The sequence below is a fragment of the Neopsephotus bourkii genome, unplaced genomic scaffold (assembly GCF_033783945.1).
Source record: "Neopsephotus bourkii isolate Nb327-2 ecotype Australia unplaced genomic scaffold, CSIRO-AGI_Nbou_v1 NB_359, whole genome shotgun sequence".
NCBI classification, from domain to species: domain Eukaryota; kingdom Metazoa; phylum Chordata; class Aves; order Psittaciformes; family Psittacidae; genus Neopsephotus; species Neopsephotus bourkii.
This window is the reverse complement of record NW_026900865.1, coordinates 9,422-36,691: the sequence shown is the minus strand read 5'-3', so window position 1 is coordinate 36,691 and position 27,270 is coordinate 9,422. Positions and strand designations below refer to the sequence as shown.

At 55.6% G+C, this 27,270-nt stretch overlaps 2 protein-coding genes and 1 long non-coding RNA gene across 4 annotated transcripts; 1 reads left to right on the top strand and 2 right to left on the bottom strand.

Moving 5' to 3' along the window:
* The first annotated feature begins 806 nt into the window (after window positions 1–806).
* OPN1SW (opsin 1, short wave sensitive) lies at window positions 807–9,028 on the top strand. Its single transcript, XM_061348478.1, has 5 exons — window positions 807–1,152; window positions 2,994–3,162; window positions 4,077–4,242; window positions 5,698–5,937; window positions 8,876–9,028. Exons 1-5 carry the CDS (start codon window positions 807–809, stop codon window positions 8,996–8,998), a joined length of 1,044 nt encoding a protein of 347 aa, XP_061204462.1. The 3' UTR covers window positions 8,999–9,028.
* Window positions 9,029–9,781: 753 nt separating this feature from the next.
* Window positions 9,782–20,182, bottom strand: CALU (calumenin). 2 transcript variants are annotated; one of them, XM_061348479.1, is made up of 6 exons: window positions 19,922–20,182; window positions 16,523–16,716; window positions 12,198–12,364; window positions 11,964–12,024; window positions 11,310–11,509; window positions 9,782–11,140 (listed from the first exon to the last, which is right to left on the bottom strand). In XM_061348479.1, the coding sequence occupies exons 1-6, from the start codon at window positions 20,140–20,142 to the stop codon at window positions 11,036–11,038; spliced, it is 948 nt and encodes a 315-aa protein (XP_061204463.1). In that variant the 5' UTR covers window positions 20,143–20,182; the 3' UTR covers window positions 9,782–11,035. The 2 variants fall into 2 exon arrangements, with proteins under 2 accessions (XP_061204463.1, XP_061204464.1); XM_061348480.1 differs by lacking the exon at window positions 16,523–16,716 and adding an exon at window positions 16,259–16,452.
* Window positions 12,530–13,189, bottom strand: LOC133209731 (uncharacterized). The gene is made up of 3 exons (XR_009724743.1): window positions 13,089–13,189; window positions 12,907–12,951; window positions 12,530–12,745 (listed from the first exon to the last, which is right to left on the bottom strand). It is a non-coding gene; the product is annotated as an uncharacterized LOC133209731 (long non-coding RNA).
* Window positions 20,183–27,270: the final 7,088 nt, after the last annotated feature.

Below are 27,270 nucleotides of genomic sequence, written 5' to 3'. Positions count from 1 at the left end.
ACCCCCAAAGTGAATGCTCCCCTGCAGTGCCGTAACCCCCAACTATGCACCCCCAAAGTGAATGCTCCCCTGCAGTGCCGTAACCCCCAACTATGCACCCCCAAAGTGAATGCTCCCCTGCAGTGCCGTAACCCCCAACTATGCACCCCCAAAGTGAATGCTCCCCTGCAGTGCCGTAACCCCCAACTATGCACCCCCAAAGTGAATGCTCCCCTGCAGTGCCGTAACCCCCAACTATGCACCCCCAAAGTGAATGCTCCCCTGCAGTGCCGTAACCCCCAACTATGCACCCCCAAAGTGAATGCTCCCCTGCAGTGCCGTAACCCCCAACTATGCACCCCCAAAGTGCCCCCTCATTAATCCCTCCACCAGGGTCCTCTCGACCTCGCTCCATCCCCTTGGAGCACTGGGAACACCCTGAGGGTGCCCATGGTCCCATTGGGGTCCCCCCATCACCCCTTGTGTCCCCCCCCAGGCCACCCCTGACCAACATCACCCACCTTGGGGTCCCTGCTGTGTCTGGGGGTGTGAGTGTCCCAGACCCCTCCTTTACTCCCCAAATCCCCTTTACCCTCCCAAACCCTTTTTTACTCCGCCTTTACCCCCCCCCCCCCCCAAAATCCCTCTGGAGCCCCACAATCGCCTCAACCCGGGTTAAGGAGCGGGATTAGGACCTGAGCCGGGCTTAGCCCCTTTTAATCCCCAAGTTTGCCCCTGATCCCCCCCTCAGCCCATAAGCGGCTTTGGGACAAGGGTATATGAGAAGGGGAGGGCTGGGACCCCCCAAACCCCCCCCCCGGAGCACGATGTCGGGTGAGGAGGAGTTCTACCTATTCAAGAACGGGTCCATCGGTGGCCCTTGGGACGGGCCCCAGTACCACATCGCCCCTCCATGGGCCTTCTACCTACAGACGGCCTTCATGGGCATCGCGTTCCTGGTGGGCACCCCCCTGAACGCCATCGTGCTGGTGGTCACCGTCAAGTACAAGAAGCTGAGGCAGCCGCTCAACTACATCCTGGTGAACATCTCCTTCTGCGGGTTCCTCGCCTGCATCTTCTGCATCTTCACCGTCTTCGTGTCCAGCTCGCAGGGTTATTTCGTCTTCGGCAAGCACGTCTGTGCCTTTGAGGGCTTCATGGGGGCCACCGCAGGTAGGTGGTGGTGGTGGGGTGGTGGCCATGGTCATAGAGAGGGCTGGAAGAGTTCCGTTGGACACCATCAACTTGTAGGGTTGGAGGAGGTGGGGTGACCACCAAGGTCTGGGAGACAGGTTGACCATCATCAACTTGTAGGGTTGGAGGAGGTGGGATGACCACCATCAACTTGTAGGGTTGGAGGAGGTGGGGTGACCACCAGGGTCTGGAAGACAGGTTGACCACCATCAACTTGTAGGGTTGGAGGAGGTGGGGTGACCACCAAGGTCTGGAAGACAGGTTGACCACCATCAACTTGTAGGGTTGGAGGAGGTGGGGTGACCACCAGGGTCTGGAAGACAGGTTGACCACCATCAACTTGTAGGGTTGGAGGAGGTGAGGTGAGCATCAGGGTCTGGAAAACAGGTTGACCACCATCAACTTGTAGGGTTGGAGGAGGTGGGGTGACCACCAGGGTCTGGAAGACAGGTTGACCACCATCAACTTGTAGGGTTGGAGGAGGTGGGGTGACCACCAGGGTCTGGAAGACAGGTTGACCACCATCAACTTGTAGGGTTGGAGGAGGTGGGGTGACCACCAGGGTCTGGAAGACAGGTTGACCACCATCAACTTGTAGGGTTGGAGGAGGTGGGGTGACCACCAGGGTCTGGAAGACAGGTTGACCACCATCAACTTGTAGGGTTGGAGAAGGTGAGGTGACCACCAGGGTCTGGAAGACAGGTTGACCACCATCAACTTGTAGGGTTGGAGGAGGTGGGGTGACCACCATCAACTTGTAGGGTTGGAGGAGGTGGGGTGACCACCAGGGTCTGGAAGACAGGTTGACCACCATCAACTTGTAGGGTTGGAGGAGGTGGGGTGACCACCATCAACTTGTAGGGTTGGAGGAGGTGGGGTGACCACCAGGGTCTGGAAGACAGGTTGACCACCATCAACTTGTAGGGTTGGAGGAGGTGGGGTGACCACCATCAACTTGTAGGGTTGGAGGAGGTGGGGTGACCACCAGGGTCTGGAAGACAGGTTGACCACCATCAACTTGTAGGGTTGGAGGAGGTGGGGTGACCACCAGGGTCTGGAAGACAGGTTGACCACCATCAACTTGTAGGGTTGGAGAAGGTGGGGTGACCACCATCAACTTGTAGGGTTGGAGAAGGTGAGGTGACCACCAAGGTCTGGAAGACAGGTTGACCACCATCAACTTGTAGGGTTGGAGGAGGTGGGGTGACCACCATGGTCTGATTGGGCTCGAGGTCAGGTTGACCTATAGGAGTTGGGGTGACCACTATAATCTGGTAGAGTTGGAGGAGCTGAGGTGACCACCATGGTCTGATTGGGCTAGAGGTCAGGTTGACCACCATGGTCTACTGGACCTATAGGAGTTGAAGTGACCACCCTGGTCTGATTGGGCTCGAGGTCAGGTTGACCACCATGGTCTACTGGACCTATAGGAGTTGAAGTGACCACCCTGGTCTGATTGGGCTCGAGGTCAGGTTGACCACCATGGTCTACTGGACCTATAGGAGTTGAAGTGACCACCATGGTCTGATTGGGCTCAAGGTAGGGTTGACCACTGGGGTCTGCTGGACCTGTAGGAGTTGAAGTGACCATGATCAGCTGGTGGGTAGTTGATCATGCCTGTAGGTAGGGGTGACCACCATCATCTGATGTCGCTCAGAGGCATTGGGTTGGTCTGACTGGGATCAAGGCAAGCTTGACCACCAGGGTCTACTGGACCCATAGGAGTTGATTTGAACCCCATGGTCTGCTGGGGCTCCCCGAGCCGGGTGAGCTGGCACTGGCTGTGGTGCTGGTCTGAGCCCCCTCTTTGGTGTCCCCAGGGCTGGTCACGGGCTGGTCCTTGGCCTTCCTGGCCTTCGAGCGCTACATCGTCATCTGCAAGCCCCTGGGCAACTTCCGCTTCACCTCCAAGCACGCGCTCATGGTCGTGGTGGCCACGTGGGTCATCGGCGTCGGCGTCGCCATCCCCCCCTTCTTCGGGTGGAGCAGGTGGGACATGGGGGTGATGCCGTGGGGGGACACTGGGGGATAGAGAGGGGTATGGGGTGACATTAGGGTGCCATAGGATGACGTAGGGGTGCCATGGAGTGCCCCTGGGGTAGCATGGAGGTGACACAGGGTGACAGAGGGTGACATGGGGTGACACAGAGGGGTATGAGGTGACAGGGGGTAGCATGGGGTGAAACGGGTAGCACTAGGGTGACATAGGAGTGACACAGGGGAGTCATAAGGTGACATTAGAGTGACACATACATGCCATGGAGTGCCATAGGGGTGCCATGGGGTTCCATGGGAATGCCATAGGGGTGCCATAGGAATACCATAGGGTGCCATGGGGATGCCATAGGGATTCCATAGGGTATCATGGGATCCCACAGGGGTGCCATAGGAATACCATAGGGTTCCATAGGTTATCATGGGATCCCACAGGAGTGCCATAGGGATGCCATAGGGATTCCATAGGGTATCATGGGATCCCACAGGAGTGCCATAGGGATGCCATAGGGATTCCATAGGGTATCATGGGATCCCAGGGTGTGGGTGTGGGTTTGGGTTTGGGTGGGGGTGTGGGTTTGCCATGGGGATTCCATAGGGTATCATGGGATCCCACAGGAGTGCCATAGGCATGCCATAGGGATTCCATAGGGTATCATGGGATCCCAGAGGGGTGCCATGGGGATGCCATAGGGATTCCATGGGGTATCATGGGATCCCAGAGGGGTGCCATAGGGATGCCATAGGGATTCCATAGGGTATCATGGGATCCCAGAGGGGTGCCATAGGGATACCATAGTGTGCCATGGGGATGCCATAGGGATACCATAGGGTGCCACGGGGATGCCGTAGGGGTACCATGGGGTGCTGTGGGGTGCCAGGTGCGGTGCTGAGTGCGGTGCCCACAGGTACGTGCCCGAGGGGCTGCAGTGCTCCTGCGGGCCTGACTGGTACACGGTGGGCACCAAGTACCGCAGCGAGTACTACACATGGTTCCTCTTCATCTTCTGCTTCATCGTGCCCCTGTCCCTCATCATCTTCTCCTACTCCCAGCTGCTCAGCGCCCTGCGTGCCGTGAGTGCTGCACCGGGATGGGACAGGAGGGGAGGGAGGGGTGGACTGGGAGGGATGGAGATGGAGGGATGGGGATGGAGGTGGAGATGGAGGAATGAAGGGAAGTAGGGATGGCCAAAGGAGGAGAGAGGGGAGGAGTGATGGAGAAATGATGGAGGTGGAAAGGGAGGGAAGGAGAGATGGAAAGAGAGATGGAGAGATGAAGGGAAGGAAGGAGGAAGGGAAGAATGGGGGGTGGGAGGAGAGATGGTCAAAGGAAGGGAGGGATGGAGGGAGGGATGGGAAGCAGCAGAGATGCAGGGATGGAGATGCAGGGAGAGAGGCGGAGGAAGGGAGGTGGGATGGAGATGGAGATGTGGGGAAGGAGAGATGGAGATGGAGGCAGGATGGGGCAGGAAGGAGGCGGAATGGATGTGGGATGGATGCAGGTGCCCATGGGTGTCCATGCCTGGGTGGAGGTAGGATGGATGGAGGTGGGATGGATAAATACAGGATGGATGGATGCGGGATGGATGCGGGTGTCGGTGCCTGGTTACAAGTGGGATGGATGGATACGAGATGAATACGGGATGGGTGGATATGGGATAGATATGGCATGGATGGGTGCAGGATAGACACAGGTGTTGGTGCCAGGGTGCAGGTGGATGGATGGAGGTGGGATAGATGCAGGATGGATGGATATGGGATCGATGGAGGTAGGATGGATGCAGGATGGACATGGGATGAATGGGGGTGGTCCCCATGGGTGTCAGTGTCTGAATATAGGATGGACGGATACTGGATGGATGGATGTGGGATGGGTATGGGATGGATGGATGTGGGATGGGTATGGGATGGATGGATGTGGGATGGGTACGGGATGGATGGATGTGGGATGGGTACGGGATGGATGGATGTGGGATGGGTACGGGATGGATGGATGGATGGGTACGGGATGGATGGATGGATGTAGGATGGGTACGGGATGGATGGATGTGGGATGGGTACGGGATGGATGTGGGATGGATGGATGTGGGATGGGTACGGGATGGATACGGGATGGATGGATGTGGGATGGGTACAGGATGGATGGATGTGGGATGGGTACAGGATGGATGGATGTGGGATGGATGGATGTAGGATGGGCATGGGATGGACGGATGGATGCGGGATGGGTACGGGATGGATGGATGGATGCAGGATGGATGGATGGATGTGGGATGGATGGATGCAGGATGGGTACGGGATGGATGGATGCGGGATGGGTACAGGATGGATGGATGCAGGATGGGTACAGGATGGATGGATGGATGCGGGATGGGTACAGGATGGATGGATGGATGCAGGATGGATGGATGCGGGATGGGTACAGGATGGATGGATGCAGGATGGGTACAGGATGGATGGATGGATGCGGGATGGGCACGGGATGGACGGACGGATGCGGGATGGGGTTGGTCCCCGTGCCTGGTACAGGTGGCAGCACAGCAGCAGGAGTCGGCCACGACGCAGAAGGCGGAGCGGGAAGTGTCGCGCATGGTGGTGGTGATGGTGGGGTCCTTCTGCGTGTGCTACGTGCCCTACGCGGCCCTGGCCATGTACATGGTGAACAACCGCGAGCACGGCATCGACCTGCGCCTCGTCACCATCCCCGCCTTCTTCTCCAAGAGCTCCTGCATCTACAACCCCATCATCTACTGCTTCATGAACAAACAGGTGACACCCGGGGACATGGGCACCAAGGGACACAGCAGGGACCTCCAGGGACAGGCAGGGAAACGCGGGTGCTGGGGACAGCACCAGACACGGGGAAAATGGGGGCACCATGGGGCACAAGGGCAATGGGGACACCCCAGGGCACCAAGGACATCTGGTGCCCAGAGACACCGCAGGACATGCAGATGATGGGGACATCGTGGGGTACACAGGTGATGGGGACACTTGGATAGTGGGGACATCATGGGGTACACAGGTGATGGGGACACCGGGATAGTGGGGACATCATGGGGTACACAGGTGATGGGGACACTTGGATAATGGGGACATCATGGGATACACAGGTGATGGGGACACCTGGATAATGGGGACGTCATGGGGTACACAGACGATGGGGACACCTGGATAATGGGGACATCATGGGGTACACAGGTGATGGGGACACTTGGATAATGGGGACATCATGGGGTACACAGGTGATGGGGACACCTGGATAATGGGGACATCATGGGATACACAGGTGATGGGGACACCTGGATAATGGGGACATCATGGGGTACACAGACGATGGGGACACCTGGATAATGGGGACATCATGGGGTACACAGGTGATGGGGACACTTGGATAATGGGGACATCATGGGGTACACAGGTGATGGGGACACCTGGATAATGGGGACATCATGGGGTACACAGGTGATGGGGACACCTGGATAATGGGGACATCATGGGGTACACAGACGATGGGGACACCTGGATAATGGGGACATCATGGGGTACACAGACGATGGGGACACCTGGATAATGGGGACATCATGGGGTACACAGGTGATGGGGACACTTGGATAATGGGGACATCATGGGGTACACAGGTGATGGGGACACCTGATAATGGGGACATCATGGGTACACAGGTGATGGGTGTGGGGTGGGGTACACAGGTGATGGGGACACTTGGATAATGGGGACATCATGGGGTACACAGGTGATGGGGACACCTGGATAATGGGGACATCATGGGGTACACAGGTGATGGGGACACTTGGATAATGGGGACATCATGGGGTACACAGGTGATGGGGACACTTGGATAATGGGGACATCATGGGGTACACAGGTGATGGGGACACTTGGATAATGGGGACATCATGGGGTACACAGGTGATGGGGACACCTGGATAATGGGGACATCATGGGGTACACAGGTGATGGGGACACCTGGATAATGGGGACATCATGGGGTACACAGGTGATGGGGACACCTGGATAATGGGGACATCATGGGGTACACAGGTGATGGGGACACCTGGATAATGGGGACATCATGGGGTACACAGGTGATGGGGACACCTGGATAATGGGGACATCATGGGGTACACAGGTGATGGGGACACCTGGATAATGGGGACATCATGGGGTACACAGGTGATGGGGACACCTGGATAATGGGGACATCATGGGGTACACAGGTGATGGGGACACCTGGATAATGGGGACATCATGGGGTACACAGACAATGGGGACACCTGGATAATGGGGACATCATGGGGTACACAGACGATGGGGACACTTGGATAATGGGGACATCATGGGGTACACAGACGATGGGGACACTTGGATAATGGGGACATCATGGGGTACACAGGTGATGGGGACACTTGGATAATGGGGACATCATGGGGTACACAGGTGATGGGGACACTTGGATAATGGGGACATCGTGGGATACACAGGTGATGGGGACACCTGGATAATGGGGACATCATGGGGTACACAGGTGATGGGGACACTTGGATAATGGGGACATCATGGGGTACACAGGTGATGGGGATACTTGGATAATGGGGACATCATGGGGTACACAGGTGATGGGGACACCTGGATAGTGGGGACATCATGGGGTACACGGACAATGGGGACACCTGGATAATGGGGACATCATGGGGTACACAGACAATGGGGACATCTGCTCGAGAATATCTGGGGACCAGGGACATCATGGGATATAAGGATGATGGGAACATCTAAGGAAAGCTGGGCTATGGGGGCACCACAGGACACAGACACTGGGCACATCCAGGGACACATGGACAATGGGGACATCCAGGGGTTTGGGACATTCCTGGATGAATGGGCAATGGAACATTATGGGACACAAGCATGATGTCCCCAAGGAAACCTGGGTGATGGGGTAACCATGACAATGGGGACACCCCGAAGTGCTCAAGGACATCTGGGGACCTGGGACATGTGGATGATGGGGACATCATGGGACACATGGACAGTGGGGACATCCAGGGGTTCAAGGACATCAGGGGACATAAGGATGATGGGGACACCCAGGGACACACAGACAGTGGGCACATCCAGGGACACCAGGGTAATGGGGACACATTGGGGTGCTTGAGGACATCTGGGGACCAGGGACACTCCAGGACAGCAGGGTAATGGGGACACCATGGGTTTGATGGAGACATCCAATAGCTCAAGAACATCTGGGGACCAGAGAACATCATGGGACATAATGATGATGGGGACACCCCTGGGTGCCCAAGTATATCCAAAGACACCAGGGCAACGGAGACACCCCAGGACACGTGGATGATGGGGACATCCCAGGACACCAGGGCAATGGGGACACACTGGGGTACTCAAAGACACCCATGGACCAGGATCACCCAGGGACACACAGGGATTGAGGACATGAAGGAGCACCCAGACACCGGGGACACCCTGGGTTGGTTGCCCATAGGGACAAGGATGACCCAAGGATGCCCATGGAGCGGGAACCATGAACACCTTGGGATGGGCATGAGGGACACTTGGGCATCTCCACATCCTCAGAGGCAGGAGATGGGACCAAGGTGCCACCGAAGGGGTGGAAGATGGTGCCAGGGATGGGGACCATGGGGCTGATCCCCTCCATTCCCCCCCCCAGTTCCGTGGCTGCATCATGGAGACGGTCTGTGGGAAGCCCATGACGGATGACTCGGATGTGTCCAGCTCTGCCCAGAGGACAGAGGTCTCCTCCGTGTCCTCCAGCCAGGTCAGCCCCAGTTGAGGAGTCCCCCCTTGCTATGGGGCTGGGGCCACCCCAGGATGTAGGTGCTGGTGGAACAATAAAGCACCACCCTGGTCCCAGTTCAATGAGGAGCTTCTGTGGACTCACAATGGGGGGACCATGTGTGGGGCTCAGCCCAACAGTGCTGTGCCCCATGGAGGTGTCACTGGTGCACCGCTGGCCTGCCCAGGATACACAGGCAGGGATGTGGGATGGTGTCCATTACCAATCCATGCGGCTGAGCTGCTTCTGGACCCCCCATCCATGGGGCTGGAATGCTTCTGGAGCTCATCTATGAGACTGGGGTGCTGCTGAGCCCCCCACACATGGGGCTGGGCTGGATCCCAGCATGAGACTGGGGCAAGGATGGATCCCATCCATAGGGTTGGGGTGAAGCTGGGGCCTCATCCATGGGGCTGGGGCGGTTCTGAGCCCCATATCCATGGGGCTGGGGCAGTTCTTAGCCCCACATCCATGGCGCTGGGGCAAGACTGGATCCCATCCATAGGGCTGGTGAGAGGTTGAATCACATCCATGGGGCTGGGGTGGTGCTGGGAGCTCATCTATGGGGCTGGAGCAGGGCTGGATCCCATCCACAGTGGGCAGGACCCTCCCAGCCCCACACATTCCCCCATGGTCTTGGGATCCCCATATCCCAACTCATGGTGAGGGTGGGAAGCGATGCCATTGGAGCCCATCCCGCTCCAGGCGAGCCGTGGGGGGGGCACCCCTCCAGGGCCTGATTTTGGGATAAAGCCAAAGGAATTCCATCGGGAGGCAGCGTGGGGTGGATGGAACCGGGATTTATTGAGCCACAGTTGGACACAACTGAACCCATCCCAACAAACACCCAGGGAATAAACACGGTGGGATTTGGGGATAGGAATTTGGGAAGGATATTAGTGTTTGGAGTCGTTAATGCTGCTCCCAGTTTCAAATCCGTTTGGGAAGAGGAAGTTGGAGCCAAATCCCAGACTGGGATCACTGCATCCACCAGTGAGCTCTGTCCAAATCCAACTGGGAAGAGCACCTATCCCTGTGGTTGGTGGTTTAACCCCTGGAGTGGGATTGAGGGCAGAATCCGGGTGGATTTTCCATCCATCCCCTCAACCAGTGACCGGCACCAACCTCTGAACCAGAGTCAGATCCATGTTGATGCCAGGATGGAATCATGACATTCCCGGATCCACGTGGTTTAAAAACAAGGGGATTATGGATAATATTAACACTATTCATCATCATCATCCTGCCCTGGCTGGGCCGTTTCTCCTCGGAATGGGGGTGTTTGGCTGGATTAAAGGCACTTGGAGCGACATTCCGGGGTGGAAAAGAGGGAAAACACTTGGATGGGCAACAAGAAGCCACCACCACATTGGTGGTTCATTAACAGGCCCATTAATGACTGGAGGACACGATGGTGGCCAACTGAGGCCAATGGAGAGGGGGTTTGGTGGCTCCAGCTCTTCCAGCAGGACAAGAGCGGTTGGGTTGGCCAAGCTGGGTCCATCCCAATCCCGGCTCTACTCCAGCTCTGGTTTAGGGTTTCCACCAGGTTCAATGGATTTTGGGGCTTAGTAAAGTCAATTATTTGGGTCTTGATTGGTTGAGTTTGTTGGAGTCCACCCCAAGGAGGAAAGGCCAAGAGCGAGGGTGGGTGAAGGGGAAGCCAGGAGGTGGCTTCTTGGAAGGAGGAGGAGGAGGAGAAGTTCCTTCACATCACACGGAACCCTCCGAGTATAAAACCCAGGCGACGTGGCTCAAACCACCAGAGAATGAGTCAATCTAAAAACACACCACCCCCCAAAAGCCCCCAACTGAACCCCAAAAGCGCCGTTCAGAAGCGTTGGGTCTCCCAACGGCATCTCCCCATCCCTCCGGGAAGGAAGGAGGAGATGGAAAGAGGACGGGAAGGGAGGGTTTCGTTGGCGACATTGCACCTCAGTGCCTGACCCCACCGGGCTCGGGAGCCCCCAAATGTTTCCGACCATCAGATCCCAGGAATTGGAAGCAATAAATTACGTGGGAATGGCTCCAGGCTCAGAACTCGTCGTGTCTCACCAAGGCCTCCCCGAAGTCCGTGGCCTGGCTCCCCACGAACAGGTCGTACTTCTCCACGATCTCCTCCTTGGTCAGTTTGCCATCCTGTAGGGGAAGAGGGACATTCCCATCCTCAGCCCTCCATCTCATGCCATTTTCCCATGGTTTTCCCTTCTTTTGGTCTACCAAACCCAACTCAACCCCTCCATGGATGCTCAGCGCAACCCTAGTGGGACACCCACGTGTCCTCCTCGCACCACGGTGCCATTCCCACCTTGTTCTGGTCGGATTCGTAGACCAGGTGCCGCGCTTCCGCCTCGGCGTGGTCGTAATCGGAAGGGAGGATCCAGTCTTTGGTTTCCTCCTTGTCCATTTTGCCGTCGTGGTTCTTATCCCGGAATTCCACAAACTGCTCCCGCTCCGTTTTCACCCACTCGGGTTCGTCGGCGTCACCGTCGTGGCTGTACATGTCACCTATAGGACACGGTATCTGCTTGGACACCATTCCAACACCTCTTCCCAGAGGAAGAACCACCGCTGAGATGCCTCCGTTGATGGACACGTTGACAAGATGCCCCTTTCCACCTCCAGGGATTCACTTTATATCCCTAAATCCCTCTCCAAATCCACATGGAAAGGAAAGCAGCGTTTCTCCTGATGCAGTTTGGAGTTAGCAGCCCCCCACCACAGATAAATCCCAAGTTTTGGGCAGATATACCCATCCCTCTGGGATCTGGGAGCTGCTTTTCCCACCCTGAGCCCCCCGTACCAGGATATAACACAGGAATCCCACCATGAGGTCAAAGCAAGGTCTAAAGTCAGGAGGTCAAGAGAGATAAAATTCCAAGGGGGGAAGGGATGGGACAGCACATTCCAGCAGCAAGTTTCGGGCTGGATGAAGGAAGGAAAGGACACAGTGCTATCTCACCTATGTACTCCTCCAGGTCAATGAAACCATCTCCGTTCTTGTCTATGTCCTCCATGGTTTCCTGCAAGGAGATGATGGTGGGTCCCATAGAATCCCCCTCCTTTCCCAACACTGCTCCAGCCTCAGGATGTCCAAAACCCCCCAGTACCCAGGATCTTACCACAGGCCAGTTCCTGGTGCCCACCCAACCTTCTCCATGTGCTCGCTCAGCACCAGCAGGACAAGGCCACCCACCTGCACGACGATGTCCTTCATGTAGTCGTACTCCTCGGGGTGCAGGAAGGCCGTGAACTCCTCCTTGGTGGCCGTCAGGTCCCCATCCTTGTCGGCCAGCTTGAAGCGCCGCTCATCCCGCACCATCATCTGCTTGTAGTTGAAGCCATCATCGGGGTCCGGGTCATCTGAGGGGAAGAAAGGAGCCAGGGGTCAGCTTGGGCACAGGGAGGTGGCTCATGGGCATCAGAAGCACAACGCAGTATCAGCAGCGTGACCTGAGGCTCCTCAATGCAACTTCAACATCCTCAATGCTCCTCAACCCAACCTCAACCTCTTCAATGCAACCTCAATTCAACTCCGTCAACCTCAACTCAATCCCAATGTCTCAGTGTCCTCCACTGAACCCCAACCTCAACATCCTCAACTGTCTCAACCCAACCCCAACCTCAACCCCAACATCTCCAACTCAACCATCTCTACCTCACTCCAATATCCTCAATTCAACCTCAACCCCAACATCCTCAATGTCCTCCACTGAGCCCCAACCTCAGCATCTTCAAGTCAACCTTCTCAGCCCAGCCCCAACCTCAACCTCCACAACTCGACCCCATCTCCAACCCAACCCAAACATCCTCAATGTCCTCCACTGAGCCCCAACCTCAACCCCACCATCTCCAACTCAAGCTTCTCAACCCAACCCCATCATCCTCAATATCCCCCTCTGAACCCCAACCTCAACCCCAACATCTCCAACTCAACCATGTCAACCTAACTCCAACATCCTCAATTCAACCTCAACTCCAACATCCTCAATGTCCTCCTCTGAACCCCAACCCCAACATCTCCAACTCAACCTCCTCAACCCAAACCCAACATCCTCAATATCCCCCTCTGAACCCCAACCTCAACCCCAACATCTCCAACTCAACCATGTCAACCTAACTCCAACATCCTCAATCCAACCTCAACCCCAACATCCTCAATGTCCTCCACTGAGCCGCAACCTCAACCCCACCATCTCCAACTCAACCTCCTCAACGTCCTCCACTGAGCCCCAACCTCAACCCCAACATCTCCAACCCAACCTCCTCAACCCAACCCCAACATCCTCAATGTCCCCCTCTGAACCCCAACCTCAACCCCAACATCTCCAACCCAACCCCAACATCCTCAACGTCCCCCTCTGAACCCCAACCCCACCATCTCCAACTCAACCTCCTGAACCCAACCCCAGCATCCTCCGCTCAGTTCCAACCCCAACACCCCCACCTCAACCCCCTCAACCCAACCCCACCCTCCTAACCCTTGTCCACAGCAGCCTCACTGTTCTCTACCAGCAGCTACCGCATCCCTCCTGCACCAGCCCCAGCAGGAGCTGCCGGAGCAGCATTCCCAGGTGCCCGCTGGACCCAGGGAGCCGGGGTTGGGGGGGGTTATTTTGGCTGCCACGGGCCCAGCGGCTCAGCCTGGGCTATTTCTGGAGCAGAATGTGTAAGGGGATATTGCTCCAAAGCCCGGGATCCATCACCCACAGCGGGAATAGCTGGGCACATATGGACACCCGATATAGCCACAGCGACAGCGGGATACCGGCAGCAGCTTTGTTTGGGAAGCCTATAGGGAAAAGAGGGATGGAAGAGGCTGGAGCCGAAGGTGAAGTCAAGCAAGAGCCAAGGCCTGGACTAAGATAAGGCTCAGTCCCTTCCCTGTTTGCATCCAGGACAAAAGGGGGGGGATTCAGCTGCTCTAAAGCACAATTAAAGCTCATGTTTCCTATTGTATTCCCGAGGTTTCACCCCCAAAACAAAGGAAAACCATAGGATTGGATTGAGTTTTAACTGGGAAGCTGGTTTAACTGGATTTGGGGTTTAAGCTGCCCCCAAATACTTGGAAGTTTAGTCGCTCTGACCCTGGTGGCACAAGGGAAATGTCTTCCAGGGCAGGTGGAGGGATTGAGAGCCAGGGAATGACTCTGGAGCAATTCCACAAGCTCCACTTTTATAGGACAATTTATAGGGATATTTGGGGTTTAGCAGCCAGTGAGAGTCTGGGGGGGCCTGAAAGAGGGAAAAAAAATATGTGTTATTATTAGAATTCCTATTTTCAGGAAGTTTTAAAGGGAGTTTCACTCCCAGATGAAGCTTTGGGGCTCTTTTCATTTGAGCATCACATTTTACCCACCGAAAGGCTCTGCATGCTCGGGAACGGATTGAAACCTGGCACCAGCTTGCTCTGAGCTGCTTCACCCCGACAGCGGGTGACTAAAACCATCCCCAAACCCACCCAAAAGCATTGCTCCGGGATGACACAAGGCCGGCATTCCTGCAAGCCTCAGCAGAGCAGCAGAGAGGGAGGTGCCTCGGCTCCCACGCGCCGGGATTGGGATGTGCTCGCTCCAGGCCGGGATCAGAGGCCTCTTGGCCGCCTCTCAACTCTCCCGAGGTATTTCCAGAGGCATTTCCAACGCTGCTCCGGGCGGAGAGGGGGAGCAGGGAGGGGAGAGCTCTGTGCTCTGCTCCAGCAGAGAGGAGAGGTGGAAAAGCGATTCCAGCTGATACAAGGAGCGTGGAAGCGCGGCGTTAGGCAGGAGAATGGGGGGGATCGGGGTGCCCCCCGTGTTCCATGTGGATAAAGTATGTGGGAGCAGCTCGATGAGCACGTGCCAAGGGCACTTGGCAGCAGACACCAGGCCCTGGGGGCACCTTTAGGACATGCTGTCCATGGCAGGGCTGAGGCACTCCCCTCTCTTGCTATTGAAGCTTAAGAACTGCTTTCCTCATTGAGGTTCTCCTCACTAAGGGGGTTTAACCCATTAAGGTGGGGTTTATGAAGGATTCTACACCCCCAGCTCATAAATCCCACCGCATGGACCCCAAAAAGCACAATGAACACATCCTAGGCCCTTTTCTCCTGCTTGAAGCCTGGATTTAGAGGAGGAGATAGGCCAGACCTCCTCTTGAGCTTCATAACACCCAACTAATGGATAATAGAAGCTGTCCCAGCCCTGAAGAACTCAATGAGACCTGATGGGGTTTTGAGGGGCTCGTTTCTCCAGACAAACCTCAACCTTCCCCCCAGTTCCTTCCAAAGAAGCCCAGAAACAAGGATGATGGATGAGGCAAGAGCCTCCACAGGTCCTGCAGAGCATTTGACCATCTTTGGCAATATTTAGTCAATGAAAACCTTATCTCATGCTCTCAAGCTGGAGCTCATCACACCATATATGTCAGCGTTCCAAGAGGCAGGAACAACTGGCAGAGGAGCTGGGAGAGCTTCTTAATGTCTTAACCCTCGAAGAGCTTCTTCTTACTTCACTCCTTGGGGTGGTTTAAGTCCTCATGGGAGCTCCTGACCTGACTGGGGTGGCAAAACCTACAAGCTCTGTGGATAAGGGGAAGAGATAGGGGGATATCCCCTCGATAAGGGGAAAGAGGGAGATGTGCACAAGGAGAAGACTCTTTGCTAAAGATCTTCCAACGATTTAGGTGGAGACACCCCAAAAGAGGCTCCTACAGCCAGGGGTTAGCTGGTGCCTCTCTGCAGGAGGTAAATGCCACCAGGAGCTTGACATTCAGAAGCAAGAAGGTGGAATTTAGATGGGATCTTAGGGAGTTCTTCACTATGAGGATGGTGGGACACAGAATGGTTTGAACTCCAGCTGCCCCATCCCTGGCAGTGTTGAAGGCCAGGTTGGACACAGGGGCTTGGAGCAAGCTGCTCCAGTGGAAGGGGTCCCTGTTTGTGGCAGGGGTTGGGACTGGAGGAGCTTTAAGGTCCCTTCCAACCCAAACCATTCCCTGACTACATAATTCCATGCCAAGAAGCACTCCACAAGGGCCTTGCCCCCAACTGAGCGTCGAGCTCCATTCAATAGTGAAGCACATCAATAAAGCAGAGTTAAAGCCATGTAACGATGCCCAATGATGCTCTGGGGGTGATTTCTCCCCCATTTTTACTTTTCCTTTGGTTAATGCCACCAGAAGGTCAATTTGGAGTTTGGGGGATGGGACCTGGAGCTCCTCATACCTCTGCTTTATTGATTCGAGCCCACCACCAGCCGGGGCCACCTCGTCCCTTACCGAGGTACGTGCCATACGTCACGTTCCTGTACTCATCCCAGGAGATAAATCCATCTTGGTTCATGTCAAACTCCTGCCACTGCCGTTCCACACTGTCATACACGTATTTCTTCTGGGCCTTCTTAATCCAGGCTTTGAGCTCCCCCTCGGTCACAAACCCATCCTTATCCGTGTCTATTTTAGCTACAATCACTCTACAAAAACAAAACAGCAAGTTTCAAGCGCCGGCTCCGTGCAGGTTGCATCCCATGAGTAGGAACCTACCTAAGATGTAGCCGTAGGTGGCATTTTTATACTCCTCCCATGAAATAAGGCCGTCCTCATTGAGGTCGTGCCCCTTCCACTGCCGCTCTACGTCCTCGTAGATCCACCGTTTTTGGGCAAACTTAATCCAGGCTTTGAGCTCCTCCACCGTTACAAACCCGTCCTTGTCTTCATCTATCTTACTTACAATCTTTCTGTGGGGAACGCAGAGAAAAACCCAGCACAAGTTAAAGGGAATGAAGGGGTTGGGTCTATACGGACAGGCCGAGGTGGTTCGTCCCAGTGACCACATGGACAGCTTGTCTGTGTCACTAAAAGGTGGCTGAGGTGGTGGAACCTCCTTTGCTCACTGCTGAGGACGTCAGGGGTTGTGCTCTTTGGGAATGAGGTGGTTTAGGGGGGAGTGTTTGCTCCTTAGACCTTGGGAAATGAATCTGTTTATACCTGGGGGTGTTAGTGCATGAGAAGCTCAACAGAACCCATCGTGTGCTGCACGCCCGGGGCACGAGCAGCAGCTCAGGGAGGGGATCCTGCTCCTCTGCTGTGCTCTGGGGAGACCCCCCCTGCAGTCCTGATCCAGCTCTGGGGCAGCAGCACAAGAGGGACGTGGAGCTGTTGGAGCGAGTGCAGAGGAGGCCATGGAGATGCTGCGAGGGCTGGAGCAGCTCTGCTCTGGAGCCAGGCTGAGAGAGCTGGGCTGGGGCAGCCTGGAGAAGAGAAGGCTCCTGAAGGGGAGACCTTAGAGCAGCTCCAGTGCCTAAAGGGGCTGCAGGAAAGCTGGAGAGGGGCTTGGGACAAGGGCCTGTAGGGACAGGCCAAGGGGAATGGCTTGAACCTGCCCGAGGGGAGACTGAGATGAGCTCTTAGGCAGAAGCTCTTCCCTGTGAGGGTGCTGAGGCGCTGGCACAGGGTGCCCAGAGAAGCTGTGGCTGCCCCATCCCTGGCAGTGCTCAAGGCCAGGTTGGACACAGGGGCTTGGAGCAAGCTGCTCCAGTGGAAGGGGTCCCTGCCCGTGGCAGGGGTTGGAGCTGGAGGAGCTTTAAGGTCCCTTCCAACCCAAACCAGTCTGTGAGTCTAAACTGGGAAGGAACACAAAGGCTGTCTCTGGGGCTGAGCACACCCTCCCGGGGCACTGGTGGGACACATCCAGGTCCAATCCCACCCGTTTATCCCGAGGCAGAAACCGGAGCTGCTGGCACGGGGCCGCTGTTATTTATAGCAGCAGCTGTGAGGGAGGAATGTGAATCCATAGGCAGATGCACACGGGCCAGGAGGGGGGAGAGGGGCTGCTTCAGCCTCACCATTCCTCATGGTTTACTCCTAGGAGCAGCCGTGGGGTCTGTAGGGTGCGGGGCTGGCACAAGACATCACAGTGCTGGATGCTGAAGCCCAGGGATGAGAGCTCCGAAGCGTCCTTATCCCACAAAGCAAAGCCCACAGGTGGCCCAAAGGGCATTCCCAAAAGGTGGATAACTGGGATAAAACCATTAAAGATGTTTGTGCTGCTTAGAGAAGTGTCTTTACACTCAATTTAACCAGTTTGATGACCGTGCACCGTGTTTTGGATGCCAGAAGCACTTTAATACACATTATTCCTGGCTGGTGGGCATCATCCTTCCCTGGATTATCCCACAATGGGCTCCGAGGACTGGAATCCCTGGGGAATTTCCCCCAGCTGCTTCTCAGCGTTAAATCAGAGCCATTGTGGTTTCTGTGATAGCAAAGCCATGGTGGCAGCAGCAGGAGGTGACAGAGCAGAGGCTGCACCAGGAGGTTGGGACAGGGTTATACCAAATAAACCCACTTTCAGTGGGAATTCTGGCCAGGAATGATGGGAGCACGGCCCCCAGCTGCAACACAAAGGGTGCTGGGCACTGGGACAAAGACACACTGGAGCAGAACCAGCCTTCGAGCTGGTCTAGCGGCTCCGTGCCCAAGCCCAGCGTTCCCAGGCCGGTTTCCCAGGGCAGGAGGCACCAAATCCATGAGTTTTGAGGCAAAATAATCCCATATTCTGGCACTTTGGTCACGGAGGGAGGGGGCGGCAGCAGCTGCTCTGCGGGGCAGGCAGCTGGAAGGAAGGAAGGAAGAGGATCCGTGTGCTCTGCGTTAGCACTGGGAAACTCAGAGCATTGCCTTGATCCCGAAGCTTTTAAGGAACAACCAAGCACGGGAACGCTGTTCTGAAACCCCAATGAGCTCAAGAAACAGGGAAAAGAGCCCCAGTGAAAGGAGCCTGGAAAAGCAGGCCCTTCCCACAGCCTTAAAGCCACGGCGCCATCAGAACATTCCAAGTGGAAAGTCTGAGGCAGCCCCGCTCCCAACTCCCAGCTTGTTCCAGGAGATAACTCAGCAGAACAATGGGATTACAGAGCGTGGAGCCCTGAACACAGCCTCAGGGGCAGGGGGGAATTCCCAGTGTATCCCTATATCCCTGGTGCCCTTTTGCATCCGCTCTGGCTTTAGGGGGAGGAAGAGCTTCTTGCCAAGCTGTTTTCCTTGTTAAAAACCACCTGGATTGTCAATTTTTGTGGCTGATATGGATGGATCCAAAGGGGTTTTCCATGGGGGGGGTGGGGGAATTCACATCCCAGCCTCTGGAAAAGCCTCTTTTATAGGAGGCGGCATTGGCTTTGCCTCACCTTTATCATGGGCTGGCAGCCTGGATGGTCCATATGGGTGTTAAAAGCCCATGGGAACGCTCAGATTTGGGTTGGAATTAGATGAGCTTTAAGGCCACTTCCAAGCCAAACCATGGGAAAAACCAGGGAAAACAGAGGGAAACCAGGCAAAGCTGGAGGGTTAATGGGCAGTCTGGATGGTGACAGATCCAGACCTTCAGCCTGACACCACAAAGCCAAGCCTTTTCCAAAGGTTTAAGCTTTCCTAAGCCCACTGGGAACAACTGGGAGAGCAGCTGCTGTCGGGAGCACAAAGGAGGAGGTTGTAGTGCTGTGGATCCAGGGATTTGCCAGGGCTGGAGCTGGGAGTCTCCAATAACCCTCGCTGCTGATGGCTGCAGGTGGGAAAGGGGGGGAAAACACTGGAGGAGAAGTCAGTGTTCAAGGGATTGCCTGTTTTCCCTCACTTGTGGCTCTCCAGCTGCTTCCCAAATGGGAATAACAACACACAGGAATCCCACGGGCCTTCCAGTGGTAACTGGAGCCCTGTGAGGTCATTTGGAGGACGGCAAAGTGGGAGACGTGGAATTCCTAAGGGTTGGGGGGTTAGGAGCAAGTGGGGATGGTTGGGATGACTCAAACTGACCTTGAAGGCCAAGCCCAACATCTCACCACCACGCGTGATAAAACGATGCTTTCATGGGTCTACCTGAGACAGCTCAAGGTGCAAAAGACAGAGGTGAAGGCCCAGGTGATCCATGCTGGATCGGTTCCTTACCCCAGCCTCTCCTTGCTCTCCTCTGGCGTGAGCTGGTCGAAGGTCTTGGCCTCATCAGCACCCAGGAAGGCGTCGTGGTCGTAGTCGAAGCTCTGGGCATCATCGTGGACCTTGTCACTGAGCTGGGGCTCGTGGTGGACTCGGTCCTTCTTCTCCGTGGGCTTGGAGGAGATGCAGAGCATGAAGAGAGACAGGCACAGCAGGAGCTGAGGGATGCTCATGGTGGCTCCGAGGCACCTGCGGGACAGGGGACATCCAGGAGGTCACTAAGGGAGGATAAAGGAGGGGATCCTGGCATCAGAATGGGCAGAGATGAGGGGGAAAAGTAGAGTTCATCCAGGTTTTCCATGCAAAGTGAGGTGTTACTGTGGGATATGCCATGAAAATGATGGATTAATCCAGGTTATCTGCAGAATGATGGATTAATCCAGGTGATGTGGGAAAATGATGACTTCACCAAGGTTAAAAGGGAAAAAATAGGAATTAGTCCATAATTATCTCAGTAAAATGAGTTAATCCAGGTTATGTGGGCATAGTGATGGATTAATATGGATTATCCAGGTAAAATCATTAATTAATGTGGATTATCCTGACAAAGTGATAAATCAGTGCAGATTATCAGGGAAAAATGATGGATTAATGGAGATTCTCTGGGCAAAATGATTAATCCAGGTTATCCAGGCAAAGTGATGGATCAGTCCAGTTTATGCAGGCAGAATGAGGAATTATCTATGGAAAAATGATGACTAGATCCAGATTATGGGAGCACAATGATTCACTAATATTGATTATCCCAGGAAAATGATGAATCCAGGTTAGCCAGGCAGAATGATGGATTAATCCAGGGCATGTGGGCAAAATTCCTACTGATTTGCCAGGCAAATTTATATACAGATTGTATGGGGAAAGGATGATTTAATATAGGATATCTGGGCAAAATGCTTATTTAAATCAGGTTATGGGGACAAAGTGATGAATTAATAGGGATTATCCAGGTAGAGTGATACATCAGGACAGATTATCCAGGGAAAGTGATGAGCTAACACAGATTATGTATGGAAAACACTGAATTAATCCAGGTTATCCAGCCAAAGTGATGCATTCATTAATGTTATGTGGGCAAAGTGTGAATTAACACAGGTTAACTGGGAAGAATAGTGAATTGATGCAGTTATGTGGACATAGTGATGAATGAATCCAGGGTATCCAGGCAAAGTGATGAGTTAATCCATGTTATATGCTCAGAACAATAAGATTAATCCAGTTATATGGGGAAAAGGATGAATTAATCCAGATGACTGGTGCCTGGTCTCAGAGCATCCCGGTGCCCACAGAACCCCTCTGAAGTGCCCCATCCCACCTCATTCTCCACATACAATTCTATTGGTGTGATCCTGCCCCAAAACTGCCTAAAATGACATTTTCCCCTGTGGAAATGAGAAGTTTCAGTGTCCAAGCAGCTCAAATCACTCACAGAGGTCAGAAAGGAGAAGCAGGAGAGGGGGGAAAAGTGTTCCTAATGGAATAAAAGGAGTTTCCTGCCTCGAGGGGTTCCTCTCGGTGTGAGGGCAAAGGAATTCCTTTTATTTAAGTCATTCCCATTACTCTGTGCTTGGGATGAGGCGGAGGAGTCCATTGAATCCCCAGGGATTCATCCAGATGTATTTATCTGCACAGGCTGAGGCAGTGAAGGAGAGAAGCCAAACGCTGGGGAGGCCGGAGCATTGCCAGGTTTCCTGTTGGGAAAGCTGGAAACCAGGAGGAGAACCCAAAAGCAAGAGGAATCCCACTGCCACGACAGCATCCAGCAGTGTGGGGATGCTGAGGGGAGAGGGATGGGATTAGGATGGAGAGCTGAGAGGATATGTGGAGCCAAGCAGGGAGACACCAAAGGGGGAATTATGACATTGGATGTAGGGATAGGGCACAGTGAATGGGTTTAAACGGGACAGCAGGGAGAAGATCTTCACTATGAGGGTGGTGGGACACAGAGAAGCTGTGGCTGCCCCATCCCTGGCAGTGTCCAAGGCCAGGTTGGACACAGGGGCTTGTAGGACTGCAAAGGAAAGGGGATGAGGAACAACCCTCTTTGCAATCCAAGCCCAATCCACATGGAAAACCCACAATTCCCATCCACCTCTGATGCAATCCAGCGTGGCCATGACCTCGGGAACGCCACCAGGGTCTGTATTTACACACAGCTCAGGCTCTGGCTCACTCTGAGCACATCCCAGTGCTGAAACCTGCTCATCCCAAGAGCAGCCTGGCCTGGAGCATGGGCTGAGCTGGAATACTGGAGCCAGCATGGTTTCTATCTCCATTGTCCACAGGGAGCAGGCTGAAAGGGGCAAGCTGACCTCAGAGCCACATCCTGGCCTGGTACCAGGCGCCTTATCTCTGCAGGTGGAAGATGCAGGTTTAGTGCTTGGAATGATGAAACCCCCCCATATGAGCCCTAAGCATCAGCAATTCACAGTTGTGCTGCTCCACCAATGGGATCGAGTCCTAAAGTCCCAAATTTCCCTTGGAGCTCTGAAGAAATGAGGTATTGAGGTGGATACCAAGGATAAGGTGGCAACGCTTCTCCCTGTTCCCAGATAAAAGGGTCTTGGCATTAAACCACAGGGAAGTGGGAAGCAGCAATCAGCAGTGGGAAGTGTTCCCTTGGAGCAGGGTCTCCTGAGGAACTGGGGCTGGTTTGGCTGCGATGCTGCTGGAGAAAATGGGATTCCATGCTGGGCTTGGGGTTGATGTGGTATTGCAAGTGGATTCACAGGTGGAAATCCCTTTGGAAGCCTGGATCCAAACCTGGAAGCTCAGCTAACTTCATGGAATAAAGCCCTACAGAGAGAATTGGCTGAAATTTGGGAATGAGCCTCTAGTTTGGCTTGGAAGAGGTTCAGGCTGTCAGGTGAACCTGGAGCACCAGATAACGGGCTGAACTGGGGAATCCCAACCCCCTGCTTTGGCTTGGAAAGGGTTTGGGCTGTCAGGTAAACCTGGACCACAGCAAACTGCCTGGAATGGGGGAATTATCCCCTCTTTTGGCTTGGAAAGGATCCCGGCTGCCAGGTAAACCCAGGTCACCTCTGCACAGCCCTATTGCAACCAGCCACAGCACTGAATGGCCAGGGGGACACAATGGGGAGCACGGGGGGGTCCCCAGAGCCCTGCACCGGTCACAGCTCCTTCGGAAGTCCCGTTGATAAGCTATCACCAGCGGCACCGACTGAGGCCTTATCTCCACCCACGGGGCTTATCAGGCGCTAAAAGATAACAGGGAACGGGGAAAACCCCGTTTGCACCCCAAAACAACCGCTCGCAGAGGAACCGGTTGGTCCCTGAGGGTGATGGACTGCGGGGGTCAGGCCCCCTCTGCAGCCCGTTATCCCGGTGCTGGATGGGGACACCGGGATCAGGCACCTGGGCCGAGGGTGCAAGATGAGGCCGGACCCCCTCGCTCCCCCGGGGATGCTGCAGGGATCCGCGAGCGGGAGCAACCGGTTGCTCCACTCCGATCCCTATGGGAACAACACTGGAAATGGGGTGGGGGGGGTCCCACAGCGATGCCCCCCCTGGTTCCCATAGCGACGAGCCCCGGCGGCGCTCCGAGGCCCAGCGCGGCCGGTCCCGAGGCACCGCTCGCACACAGCGGTCCCAGCCGCTACCTGCCCCCGAGGGCCGCGTCCTTCCCACCCGCCCCGGCCCAGCCCTCACCGTGACCGGAGCCGCCGCCGCCCGCTCTGCCTCAGCCGCTCACCGCCGACCGGAAGCAGGCGCCGCGCCACGCCGCACGGAACCCCCCGACTCCGCGCGCTGACCAATCAGAGCGTCGCTCCGCCTCTCCCGCGGCTACGATCGGCGTTCTCATTGGTGGACTCAGCTGTCCATCCTCCCTTCCGCCCGCCCACACTCCTCTCTCCCCCCCGCCCCTTCGCTCCGGTTCACTGCCACCCCTCCCTGCGCCGTAGCCCCGCCCCTCCCGGAGGGAGACGCGGACGTTGATTGGCTGGAAAGCGCCACGTCCTCACTCGCGCGCCGGCAGGCGGCCACGCCCACAGCTCGGGCGCGCTCCTCACCGCGCATGCGCCGCGGGAAAGTTGGCGCGGGGGGCGCGGGTTGCAGTGGCGGGAAAGGGGGCGAGGCGCCACGTTGTGCGGGGCGGACGGCGGTGGAGACTGTTGAGTCCAGCCGTTAACGTTGGCCAGCCCATCACCACACCATGGCCATAAGCACCGCATCCCTGCCCTATGGACCCCTGGATGGTGGTGACCCCAGCACAGCCTGTCCCAGTGCTTCCCATCCCATTCCATGAAGAAACGTTCCATCATCTCCAGTCTAAATCTCCCCTGGTGCAGGTTGAGGCGGTTTTCTCCCATCCTGTGTATAGAGTCACCTAACGCTGCTTTGTGTCTGTTCTGTCTCTAGCATGTATGTGTCCCATGTGCCATAGCAATAGACTCTGGGCTGCCTCTTGGGATCTCTAGGGAATGGGGATGCTCTCCTTTGTATCCCATTCCCTGCGCAGAGAAGCCTCCAGACCCATGGAACCTACTACCTCCTTCATCCTCCCGCCTCTCCCATGTCCCTCCCTATCCCCATTCCAAAGCCCTTCCCTGATGGAACCCAACACAAACTCAACCCCAGCACTTTCCTTCATTTTAGTTGGGAAAACCCCTGGAATTCAGGGTCAGTTTAACTGTGTACCTGCCCTAAAACCCTGTTCAATGTGGGTCTGTGCTGTCCCATCCCTGGCAGTGTTCAAGGCCAGGCTGGACGGGGCTCGGAGCAACCTGCTCTAGTGGAAGGTGTCCCTTCCAACCCCAGCCATTCCCTGATGCTTTGTGTGTGCCTTCAGCCCGTTCCCTGGCGCCGCTCCATGTCATTCCCAGAGCGCGGGTCCATGGCACGGAGCCCATCACAAGCGTGTGGTGACTGCACCGAGCCCAAAAATAGCTCGTGAGAGTGCGCAGGGATCCAATGCCGGGAGCCGGGAGCCACGGCCCCATCACTGCTGCGTGACCCCATCAGGAGGGAATGTCTCAGTCTAGCACATCCCCTAAGCAGCATCACATCACCGTTTCACTCCATGACACATCCCGGCTCCCAGTCCAAATATCAGCGTGGATGAGGTCAAGCCTTAATCCCGTTGGATGCGGTTCAGGCGATGAGACGCGCGTGTCCGCATCAGCACTGGCTCCTCTTGGAGTCACTGGGAAGAAATAGGCGCTTTCCAGGGCATGATTCATCTCACCCCGCAGCAAATGCCTAAATTAGGGCAGAGGAATGATCCCAGAAGAGCTCGTTTCTCCGGAGGGAGCTGATCCGCACCATCCCTGGCAGATCCTCACACCAGATAGTGCAGGACGCTGAGATAATTCCCACCAGGATCAAGCTGACACGTTAAATCCCATCCCAACCATTAGGTCATGGGCTCAAAGGGCTGCTGTGGATGTTCCTTAAAGCACTCAACGCTTCGTCCTACTTTGGTACCTCTGGGTGTCGGAAGATGTCAAGGAGATAATGGGGTGTGTAAGGATACATCCGTGTCCCACTGGGGGTTAATGGTGTGCGGTGGGGCGGGTATGGGATCAGGAGATAATGGGTTAAAACTGGTTTACGTTGGATATAGGGAGGAGTTATCCCTGTGAGGGTGCTGGGACACGGGAATGGGATGATGGACTCCAGCTGCCCCATCCCTGGCAGTGTTCAAGGCCAGGTTGGACACAGGGGCTTGGAGCAAGCTGCTCCAATGGAAGGTGTCCCTGCCCATGGCAGGGGTTGGGACCGGAGGAGCTTTAAGGTCCCTTCCAACACAAACCATCCCATGATCCATTCTGTATAAGAATCCTGGTTTTCCAAGGACTGATCACGCATCTCTTCCAGGACCATGGAATCAAGAGCACATGTTACTGATTAACTGGCTTTTCATTTCTCACCGTGTTCACCTCTGCTCCGGGCAGCAGAGGGTTTGGATGCATTGACCTTGGTGCCTGGGCAAAGCAGAGGGAATTCCATCATCCCATTGGCGTATCCATCACCGTGACCCCGTGATGGAGAGGGACCAGGAGCCTCCTGCGGGCTGCCCCAGCCCAGCTCTCTCAGCCTGGCTCCAGAGCAGAGCTGCTCCAGCCCTCGCAGCATCTCCATGGCCTCCTCTGCACTCGCTCCAACAGCTCCACGTCCCTCTTGTGCTGCTGCCCCAGAGCGCTGAGCCCCTCACCCCCCAGCCCCTAAAGTCAAACCTGATTCATTCCCAAGGTCTATGGAGCAAACGCTGCCCCTAAAGCACCTCAATCCCAAAGAACACAGTGAGCAAAGGGGGTGCCACCACCTCAAGCATCCCTTGGTTGTACTTGTCCATGCGGTTGCATTCCCATCACTGGGATTAAACTGCCTCAGTTCGCCCCAACAAGAAACCAACACATGAAGGCTGCCCACATGCAATCCAGTGGCTCATCCCTGGTTTATTTGGGAATAAGGCTCCTGAAGGGGAGACCTTAGAGCAGCTCCAGTGCCTAAAGGGGCTGCAGGAAAGCTGGAGAGGGGCTTGGGACAAGGGCCTGTAGGGACAGGCCAAGGGGAATGGCTTGAACCTGCCCGAGGGGAGACTGAGATGAGCTCTTAGGCAGAAGCTCTTCCCTGTGAGGGTGCTGAGGCGCTGGCACAGGGTGCCCAGAGGAGCTGTGGCTTGTTCCCATGACGCCTGTGTGACAAAGCCTGAACCCAGCGCCAGGCCCTTGGCTCCTCCCGGGATCCACGTGGATAAATCCCTGCTGGGATCGGCCCCGTCACCGTGCTGGCACTGGGGGGGGTTATAAATACCCTGCAGGAGCCGTGCCAGGAGGTGCTGAGAGGGGACAAGCGCAAGCTTGGGAACGGGCGCACAACAGCCCATGGGATCACGGCATGGGATGATGGGATGTTAAAGCTCATCCAGATCCAACCCCTTGCACGGGCAGGGACCCCTTCCATTGGAGCAGCTTGCTCCAAGCCCCTGTGTCCAACCTGGCCTTGAACACTGCCAGGGATGGGGCAGCTCCTCCATCACCGATCCCAGTGTCCCAGCACCCTCACAGGGATAACTCCCCTCTGGTTTCCCATCTCAACCTCCCCTCTTTCAGCTCGAACCCATTCCCTGCTGTGCTCCAGAGCTTGGGGGTATCAGAAGAGCCAAAACCCCACTGCGGGGCGCCGGGATGAGTGCAGGCTTTAATATAGCCATGAGCAGCACATCCCGGGGTCAGCGCCCGGGGGCATAGGAATGCCCCAGCTAATCCCGACGGCTATTTAGGGAAGCGGAGCAGAAGGAGGCCCTTTGCACAGCGCCCTGGCATTCCTCCATGTCC

Coding starts and splice junctions, on each gene's coding strand:
- OPN1SW (XM_061348478.1), top strand. CDS start 807: ATGTCGGGTGAGGAGGAGTTCTACCTATTCAAGAACGGGTCCATCGGT. Junction 3,163..4,076: donor CCCTTCTTCGGGTGGAGCAG/GTGGGACATGGG, acceptor CGGTGCCCACAG/GTACGTGCCCGAGGGGCTGC. Junction 4,243..5,697: donor TGCTCAGCGCCCTGCGTGCC/GTGAGTGCTGCA, acceptor TGCCTGGTACAG/GTGGCAGCACAGCAGCAGGA.
- CALU (XM_061348479.1), bottom strand. CDS start 20,142: ATGAGCATCCCTCAGCTCCTGCTGTGCCTGTCTCTCTTCATGCTCTGC. Junction 16,717..19,921: donor GAGAGCAAGGAGAGGCTGGG/GTAAGGAACCGA, acceptor CGTTCCCCACAG/AAAGATTGTAAGTAAGATAG. Junction 12,025..12,197: donor TGAAGGACATCGTCGTGCAG/GTGGGTGGCCTT, acceptor ATCTCCTTGCAG/GAAACCATGGAGGACATAGA.